The sequence below is a fragment of the Oncorhynchus masou genome, unplaced genomic scaffold (genome assembly GCF_036934945.1).
Source record: "Oncorhynchus masou masou isolate Uvic2021 unplaced genomic scaffold, UVic_Omas_1.1 unplaced_scaffold_9112, whole genome shotgun sequence".
Lineage (NCBI taxonomy): Eukaryota > Metazoa > Chordata > Actinopteri > Salmoniformes > Salmonidae > Oncorhynchus > Oncorhynchus masou.
Window position 1 is genome coordinate 840 of NW_027015589.1, and position 10,461 is coordinate 11,300.

At 47.0% G+C, this 10,461-nt stretch overlaps 1 protein-coding gene across 1 annotated transcript; it reads left to right on the forward strand.

The window, feature by feature from the left end:
- Positions 1-1,623: 1,623 nt before the first annotated feature.
- LOC135538118 (trafficking protein particle complex subunit 10-like) lies at positions 1,624-9,419 on the forward strand. Its single transcript, XM_064964104.1, has 6 exons — positions 1,624-1,702; positions 1,905-2,040; positions 6,064-6,263; positions 6,541-6,736; positions 7,677-7,788; positions 9,196-9,419. The coding sequence occupies exons 1-6, from the start codon at positions 1,689-1,691 to the stop codon at positions 9,231-9,233; spliced, it is 696 nt and encodes a 231-aa protein (XP_064820176.1). The 5' UTR covers positions 1,624-1,688; the 3' UTR covers positions 9,234-9,419.
- The last annotated feature ends 1,042 nt before the right edge of the window (positions 9,420-10,461 follow it).

Below are 10,461 nucleotides of genomic sequence, written 5' to 3' on the forward strand. Positions count from 1 at the left end.
CATATCGACCTTTAACCACACAGGAACAGGTTGGTTCAGGGAGTCTGGTGGGGGATGGGGTACCCCTGACATATCGACCTTTAACCACACAGGAACAGGTTGGTTCAGGGAGTCTGGTGGGGGATGGGGTACCGCCTGACATATCGACCTTTAACCACACAGGAACAGGTTGGTTCAGGGAGTCTGGTGGGGGATGGGGTACCCCCTGACATATCGACCTTTAACCACACAGGAACAGGTTGGTTCTGGGAGTCTGGTGGGGGATGGGGTACCCCTGACATATCGACCTTTAACCACACAGGAACAGGTTGGTTCTGGGAGTCTGGTGGGGGATGGGGTACCGCCTGACATATCGACCTTTAACCACACAGGAACAGGTTGGTTCAGGGAGTCTGGTGGGGGATGGGGTACCGCCTGACATATCGACCTTTAACCACACAGGAACAGGTTGGTTCTGGGAGTCTGGTGGGGGATGGGGTACCCCCTGACATATCGACCTTTAACCACACAGGAACAGGTTGGTTCTGGGAGTCTGGTGGGGGATGGGGTACCCCCTGACATATCGACCTTTAACCACACAGGAACAGGTTGGTTCTGGGAGTCTGGTGGGGGATGGGGTACCGCCTGCCATATCGACCTTTAACCACACAGGAACAGGTTGGTTCTGGGAGTCTGGTGGGGGATGGGGTACCGCCTGACATATCGACCTTTAACCACACAGGAAAAGGTTGGTTCAGGTAGTCTGGTGGGGGATGGGGTACCGCCTGACATATCGACCTTTAACCACACAGGAACAGGTTGGTTCTGGGAGTCTGGTGGGGGATGGGGTACCGCCTGACATATCGACCTTTAACCACACAGGAACAGGTTGGTTCTGGGAGTCTGGTGGGGGATGGGGGTACCGCCTGACATATCGACCTTTAACCACACAGGAACAGGTTGGTTCTGGGAGTCTGGTGGGGGATGGGGTACCGCCTGACATATCGACCTTTAACCACACAGGAACAGGTTGGTTCAGGGAGTCTGGTGGGGGATGGGGTACCGCCTGACATATCGACCTTTAACCACACAGGAACAGGTTGGTTCAGGTAGTCTGGTGGGGGATGGGGCACCCCTGACATATCGACCTTTAACCACACAGGAACAGGTTGGTTCTGGGAGTCTGGTGGGGGATGGGGTACCGCCTGACATATCGACCTTTAACCACACAGGAAAAGGTTGGTTCAGGTAGTCTGGTGGGGGATGGGGTACCGCCTGACATATCGACCTTTAACCACACAGGAACAGGTTGGTTCTGGGAGTCTGGTGGGGGATGGGGTACCGCCTGTCATGTCAGTATCTTTCAGAACCTGTGCTCTTTTCAGCCATGGACTTGTCTGGAAACACCACTAGCACAGGGGGTGACAGCCAGCAGGGCTTATTGAGTGTGGCTGGATCATAGGGCAGGGCTATTCAATTACAGTCCTGAAGTTCAACTGGCTGTTTTTAAATGAACGTATAATCCTGTGTTGACAGGTACTTATTGGGTATCAGGGGATTTTCTGTTCTCCTTCCGTCACTCTCTTTCCTCCTTCCTTCCTTTCCTCCCTCCTCTTCCCTAATCTCCCCTCTCTCCACCAGGCGCTGGGGACCAGGCCTTGTTCACTTCTCTCTACACCACATTGGCCCAGGAGCTTCCCAGGGAACCAATGGAGTGGAGGAGGTGAGTGCTGACAAGATGTGCCAGGAAGTAATTGGTCTAATTGAAACAGTTATTTTTTATTTATTATGACTTAGCCGACTAAATGTTGGCTTACTGGTCTATGCTAGATAAGAGCATCTCAGTGTATAAGCATTATAAAGTATAAACTCCTTTATAGAACGTCTATACCATAATAATATATATATATATATTTTTATCTTAGGTCGTATGGACGATCACCAAAGATGATCCATTTAGAGGCCAACTTTGTCCAGTTCAAAGAGGAACTCCTCCCTAAAGAGGGAAACAAAGCCCTCCTCACTTTCCCCTTCCTCCATATCTACTGGACAGACTGCTGTGTACGTGGTGCCGTGCCCGTTGTACTGTAAACACACACACACACTCTTGTACCGCTAACCTTGTGGGGACACAATTCAGTCCCATTCAAAATCCTATTTTCCCTTTAACCCCAGCTTGACCCTAAAACTAACCCCAGCACAACCCTAAAACTAACCCCAGCACAACCCTAAAACTAACCCCAGCATAACCCTAAAACTTACCCCAGCATAACCCTAAAACTAACCCCAGCATAACCCTAAAACTTACCCCAGCACAACCCTAAAACTAACCCCAGCACAACCCTAAAACTAACCCCAGCATAACCCTAAAACTTAACCCCAGCATAACCCTAAAACTAACCCCAGCAATAACCCTAAAACTAACCCCAGCATAACCCTAAAACTAACCCCAGCATAACCCTAAAACTAACCCCAGCCTAACCCTAAAACTACCCCAGCACAACCCTAAAACTAACCCCAGCACAACCCTAAAACTAACCCCAGCAATAACCCTAAAACTAACCCCAGCATAACCCTAAAACTAACCCCAGCACAACCCTAAAACTAACCCTTAAACTAACCCCAGCCTAACCCCAGCATAACCCTAAAACTAACCCTTAAACTAACCCCAGCATAACCCTAAAACTAACCCCAGCATAACCCTAAAACTAACCCCAGCACAACCCTAAAACTAACCCCAGCATAACCCTAAAACTAACCCTTAAACTAACCCCAGCATAACCCTAAAACTAACCCTTAAACTAACCCCAGCACAACCCTTAAACTAACCCCAGCACAACCCTAAAACTAACCCCAGCACAACCCTAAAACTAACCCCAGCACAACCCTAAAACTAACCCCAGCAAAACCCTAAAACTAACCCCAGCACAACCCTAAACTAACCCCAGCACAACCCTAAAACTAACCCCAGCACAACCCTAAAACTAACCGCAGCACAACCCTAAAACTAACCCCAGCACAACCCTAAAACTAACCCCAGCACAACCCTAAAACTAACCCCAGCACAACCCTAAAACTAACCGCACAACCCTAAAACTAACCGCAGCACAACCCTAAAAACTAACCGCAGCACAACCCTAAAACTAACCCCAGCACAACCCTTTAAACTAACCCCAGCACAACCCTAAAACTAACCCCAGCACAACCCTAAAACTAACCCCAGCACAACCCTAAAACTAACCCCAGCACAACCCTAAAACTAACCCCAGCACAACCCTAAAACTAACCCCTAAACTAACCCCAGCACAACCCTAAAACTAACCCCAGCACAACCCTAAAACTAACCCAGCACAACCCTAAAACTAACCCCAGCATAACCCTAAAAAACTAACCGCAGCACAAATCCTAGCACAACCCAAAACTAAAACTTACCCCAGCACAACCCTAAAACTTACCCCAGCACAACCCTAAAACTAACCCCAGCACAACCCTAAAACTAACCCCAGCACAACCCTAAAACTAACCCCAGCACAACCCTAAAACTAACCCCAGCACAACCCTAAAACTAACCCCAGCACAACCCTAAAACTAACCCCAGCACAACCCTAAAACTAACCCCAGCACAACCCTAAAACTAACCCTTAAACTAACCCCAGCACAACCCTAAAACTAACCCCAGCACAACCCTAAAACTAACCCCAGCACAACCCTAAAACTAACCCCAGCATAACCCTAAAACTTACCCCAGCACAACCCTAAAACTTACCCCAGCACAACCCTAAAACTAACCCCAGCATAACCCTAAAACTAACCCTAAACTAACCCCAGCACAACCCTAAAACTAACCCCAGCACAAACCCTAAAACTAACCCCAGCACAACCCTAAAACTAACCCCAGCATAACCCTAAAACTAACCCTAAACTAACCCCCCAGCCTAACCCTAAAACTAACCCCAGCATAACCCTAAAACTAACCCCAGCACAACCCTAAAACTAACCCCAGCACAACCCTAAAACTAACCCCAGCATAACCCTAAAACTAACCCCAGCATAACCCTAAAACTAACCCCAGCACAACCCTAAAACTAACCCCAGCACAACCCTAAAACTAACCCCAGCCTAACCCCAGCATAACCCTAAAACTAACCCCAGCATAACCCTAAACTAACCCCAGCATAACCCTAAAACTAACCCCAGCATAAACCTAAAACTAACCCCAGCACAACCCTAAAACTAACCCCAGCACAACCCTAAACTAACCCCTTAAACTAACCCCAGCACAACCCTAAAACTAACCCCAGCACAACCCTAAAACTAACCCCAGCACAACCCTAAAACTAACCCCAGCATAACCCTAAAACTTACCCCAGCACAACCCTAAAACTTACCCCAGCACAACCCTAAAACTAACCCCAGCATAACCCTAAAACTAACCCTTAAACTAACCCCAGCACAACCCTAAAACTAACCCCAGCACAACCCTAAAACTAACCCCAGCACAACCCTAAAACTAACCCCAGCACAACCCTAAAACTAACCCCAGCATAACCCTAAAACTAACCCCAGCACAACCCTAAAACTAACCCCAGCACAACCCTAAAACTAACCCCAGCATAACCCTAAAACTAACCCCAGCATAACCCTAAAACTAACCCCAGCACAACCCTAAAACTAACCCCAGCACAACCCTAAAACTAACCCTTAAACTAACCCCAGCACAACCCTAAAACTAACCCCAGCACAACCCTAAAACTAACCCCAGCACAACCCTAAAACTAACCCCAGCATAACCCTAAAACTAACCCCAGCACAACCCTAAAACTAACCCCAGCACAACCCTAAAACTAACCCCAGCACAACCCTAAAACTAACCCCAGCACAACCCTAAAACTAACCCCAGCACAACCCTAAAACTAACCCCAGCACAACCCTAAAACTAACCCCCAGCCTAACCCTAAAACTAACCGCAGCTGCTAACCCATAATGTAATTCTAACCTTAACCCTAAACCCCCTAGAAATAGTATTTGACCTCATGGTGACTAACAAAATGCCCCCAGGTGGTCAAATTCTTGTTTGTTTACTATTCTTGTGGGGACTTGAACACGTACATACGCACACACACACACACACACACACACACACACACACATAAATTCTACTCGACCCTCCATTAAATAACCAGTGGGATGTAACAGCCTAGCTAGATGATTACACACATTACATGTTGTGTATTCCAGCTGGTTCACATGTTGTTTGCATTTAGTCTCAGGAGGATTACTCTATTCCTCGTCTGTCTCTCTGTCTCGCTGTCTGTCTTCGTTCTCCTAATGAGCGTAACCTAGCTGGCCCCTCAGTTTGTTCAGGGTGAGAAGGGCGATCAGTCAAAGTGCTGAGGAAACAGAAGTTTGTTGATGTACTAAAAGGGAGGTTCACTTGTGTTAAGGAAGTGCAGTCCAGTCAGCGACTCGTGACCAACGTGGGAAACAGTGCGTGACGGATAGCTATGGCAGAGAGCCTTTTGTTGTTTTGGAAGCACTTTAGTATATCAAGGCTGTTGGACTCATTAAATAATAAATGTCATTCATCCAGGGCATTTGATAGTAATGACTCCTATAGAGGTTTGCACCATTACTATTTCCTGGCATTTGATGCCCTGAAAAGGGACTGGAGATACACAGCAGTTTGTTTTGTTTTTACTCGTAATGTGAGAGAGTTACTTTATGATTGTCTGAACAGTGAATCAACAAAAAATAACAAAAAATACCTTTATTGTTGTTATTATTATGATTGTTAGCATGATAATTCTAATAATTATTCTTGTTATTATTATGATTGTTATGATGTTATGTCATTATTATAATTATTATTGTTATTACTGTTATTGTTATTATCATAATTATTAATATTTGTTTTATTATTATTAACACATTTTATTATTATTATTATTATTATTGTTGTTCATATTATTATTGTTGTTATTGTTAATATTATTATTGTTATTATAATTATTGTTATTATTATTATTAGGGGTTCAGAAAGGACTAACCAATGAATAAATAATGAACTGTTAATTAACCCTCTAGGACACTGAGGTGTACAAGGCGTCAGTCAGGGACAACATGATGAGGTGGCAGGGTAACCTGCGGCTCCACGGGTCAGCTGACTGGGTCATCGTTGTCGTGGAGACCAGCGACGCCAAGAAGAAGAACAAGACCAACATCCTGCCTCGCTCTTCCTTAGTGGACAAGATCCGCAACGACTTCTGTAACAAGCAGAATGACCGGTGAGACACACAAGATACAAACAAAATGGACACACTTTACAACACAAGATACAAACAAAATGGACACACTTTACAACACAAGATACAAACAAAATGGAGGCTGGAAATGAAAAACACAAATAGCCAGACGAAAGAATTGTTCTGACAGATCAGATACAAATGTCTCTCATTTGCTCTTTCTCTCTCCTCTCTTTCCTTCTTTCCTTCTCTCCTCTCTCTTTCTCTCTCCTTCTCTCCTCTCTCTCTCCTTCTCCCCTTCTCTCTCTTTCTCACCTAGTTGTGTGGTTCTGTCAGACCCTCTAAAGAATTCGTCCAGGTCTCAGGAGTCGTGGAGTGCCTTCCTGCTGAAGCTGAGGACTCTACTGCTGATGTCCTTCACTCAGAACCTGGGACGCTTCGAGGAGGACATGCGCACCCTCCGGGAGAAACGCAATCAGCCCGGCTGGAGCTTCTGTGACTACTTCATGGTACAGGTAGGTCTGTACCTGCCAGTCTGTGTGTCTCAGGTGAGAGCATGTCTCAGGTGAATCTGTGGTTTTATACAGGAAGAAGAGGGTGTGTGTGTTTATTTATATATATATATAAATATATAGCGTATGTACACTACCATTCAAAAGTTTGTAGTCACTTAGACATTTTTGAAAGAAAAGCACATTTTTTTGTCCATTAAAATAACATCAAATTGATCAGAAATACGGTGTAGACATTGTTAATGTTGTAAATGACTATTGTAGCTGGAAACGGACGATTTTTAATGGAATATCTACATAGGCGTACAGAGGCCCATTATCAGCAACCATCACTCCTGTGTTGTGTTAGCTAATCCAAGTTTATCCTTTTAAAAGGCTAGTTGACCATTAGAAATCCCTTTTGCAATTATGTTAGCTCAGCTGAAAGCTGTTGTTCTGATTAAAGAAGCAATAAAACTTGGCTTAGACTAGTTGAGTATGAGGAGCATCAGCATTTGTGGGCTCAAAATGGCCAGAAACAAATAACTTTCTTCTGAAACTCGTCAGTCTATTCTTGTTCTGAGAAATGAAGGCTAGTCCATTGCCAAGAAACTGAAGATCTGGTACAACGCTGTGTACTACTCCCTTCACAGAACAGCACAAATTGGCTCTAACCAGAATAGAAAGAGGAGTCGGAGGCCCCGGTGCACAACTGAGCAAGAGGACAAGTACATTAGTGTGTAGTTTGAGAAACAGATGCCTCACAAGTCCGCAACTGGCAATTTTGTTAAATATTACCTAAAAAACACCAGTCTCAACGTCAATAGTGAAGAGGCGTCTCCGGGATGCTTTTGTGTGTGTGTGTGTGTACTAATCAGTTTCTGAACTGTATGTTCGATCACGTGTGATGTGTATCTGTGTTTTCGTGTGTGTGTGTGTGTGTGTGTGTGTGTGTGTTGTGCAGGAGGAGTTGGCCTTTGTGTTTGAGATGCTACAGCAGTTTGAGGATGCTCTGCTACAGTACGACGAGCTGGACGCCCTCTTCACTCAGTATGTTCTCAACTTCGGGGCTGGAGGTACATGTATATGGATGGAGGCACCATCCCTACGGTGAAGCATGGTGGTGGCAGCATCATGCTTTGGGGTGTAGCAAAAATAATTAAAAACCTGCTTTGTCATTATGGGGTAATGTGTGTGTAGATTGATGAGGATAACATGCTTTTTAATCCATTTTAATATAAGACTGTAACGTTTACAAAATGTGGAAAATCAAGGGGTCTAAATACTTTCCCGAGGGTACTGTATAACATTATATGCCATTTAGCAGACGCTTTAATCCAATGCAATTTATAGTCATGCGTGGGCATACATTTTACAGACAAGTGGTCCCGGAATCGAACCCACAACCCTAGATTTGCAAACAGAATGCTTAACCAACTGAGCTAAAGGACCACATAAATATATAGCCACCTCCGGTGGCACAGTGGTCTAAGGTTGTGCCACTAGAGATCCTGGTTCGAGTCCAGGCTCTGTCGCAGCTGGCCGGGACCGGGAGACTCACAATTGGCGACCGGGAGACTCACAATTGGCGACCGGGAGACTCACAATTGGCCTTGCCGGTTTTGCCGGCAAGGATGTCCTTGTCACATCGCGCTCGAGCGACTCCTGTGGCGGGCCGGGTGTACACGCTGACACGGTCGCCAGGGTACGGTTTCCTCCACACATTGATGCAACTTGCTTCCGGGTTATGGGCATTGTGTCAAGAAGCAGTGCATCTCGGCTGGGTCGTGTTTCGGAGGACGCACGGCTCTTGACCTTCGCCTCTTCCGAGTCCATACGGGAGTTGCAGCGATGAGACAAGACTGTAACTACCAATTGGCCGACACGAAAATGGGGAGAAAGCTAAGAGTTGAGGAGAGACTGACTGCATCACTTCTTTTTGATAAGAAACATCAATGTGTTAAAAATCCCAAATTGTTTGCATAGTCAACTTATACAAAGCTCTGACACACGCACTTACCCCACCAGACATGCCACCAGGGGTCTTTTCACTGTCCCCAAATCCAGAACAAATTCTAGAAAGCGTACAGTATTATACAGAGCCGTTATTGCATGGAACTTTCTTCCATCTCATATTGCTGAAATAAAACAACAAACCTGGTTTCAAGAAATAGATAAAGCAACACCTCACGGCACAACGCCTCTCTCCTATCTGACCTAGATAGTTGGTGTGTATGTATTGATATGTAGGCTGTGTGTAGTTCTGTCCTTGAGCTGTTCTTGTCTATTAATGTCCTGTATTATGTCATGTTTCATGTGTTGTGTGGACCCCAGGAAGAGTAGATGTTGCTTTTGCAACAGCCAATGGGGATCCTAATAAAATACCCCCCAAACAATGCCCCAAAATCACTCAAGCTTTATAAGTCAGCGACTCAATACATTAAAATCAGCATATAGTTGTCTTTATGCTCGCCTGTTTGTAGACGGGACCAATGGGCTGGGTTCCTTCTGCTCCCGGTGAAGAGCTGGACTGGCTTGCTCCTGCGGCGCCCCATAGACATGGAGAAGAGAGATGGGATCCAACGCGGGCAGGCTAGCTTGCTAGACTTACGCAGCTACCTGTTCTGTCGTCAGTGTACCCTGCTCATCTTCCTCCAGAGGCCATGGGAGGTGACACAGAGAGCCCTGGAGCTGCTGCATAACTGTGTCCAGGAGCTATGCCTGCTGGAGGTATGGTTACTGGGTGGTGATGGAGGTACGGTTACTGGGTGGTGATGGAGGTACGGTTACTGGGTGGTGATGGAGGTACGGTTACTGGGTGGTGATGGAGGTACGGTTACTGGGTGGTGATGGAGGTACGGTTACTGGGTGGTGATGGAGGTACGGTTACTGGGTGGTGATGGGGGTACGGTTACTGGGTGGTGATGGAGGTACGGTTACTGGGTGGTGATGGAGGTACGGAGGTACGGTTACTGGGTGGTGATGGAGGTACGGTTACTGGGTGGTGATGTCGGGTACGGTTACTGGGTGGTGATGGAGGTACGGTTACTGGGTGGCGATGGAGGTACGGTTACTGGGTGGCGATGGGGGTACGGTTACTGGGTGGCGATGGGGGTACGGTTACTGGGTGGCGATGGGGGTACGGTTACTGGGTGGCGATGGAGGTACGGTTACTGGGTGGTGATGGGGGTACGGTTACTGGGTGGTGATGGAGGTACGGAGGTACGGTTACTGGGTGGTGATGGAGGTACGGTTACTGGGTGGTGATGGGGGTACGGTTACTGGGTGGTGATGGGGGTACGGCTACTGGGTGGTGATGGGGGTACGGTTACTGGGTGGCGTTGGGAGTACGGTTACCGGGTGGCGATGGGGGTACGGTTACTGGGTGGCGATGGGGGTACGGTTACTGGGTGGCGATGGGGGTACGGTTACTGGGTGGCGATGGAGGTACGGTTACTGGGTGGTGATGGAGGTACGGAGGTACGGTTACTGGGTGGTGATGGAGGTACGGTTACTGGGTGGTGATGGAGGTACGGTTACTGGGTGGTGATGGAGGTACGGTTACTGGGTGGTGATGGGGGTACGGTTACTGGGTGGTGATGGGGGTACGGTTACTGGGTGGTGATGGAGGTACGGTTACTGGGTGGTGATGGGGTGGAGTTTTCTTGCTGCTTCGGCCTCACTTATTTTTCTCTCTCTCTCTGTCTCTCTCTGTGTGTGTGTGTGTGTGTGTGTGTGTGTGTGTGTGT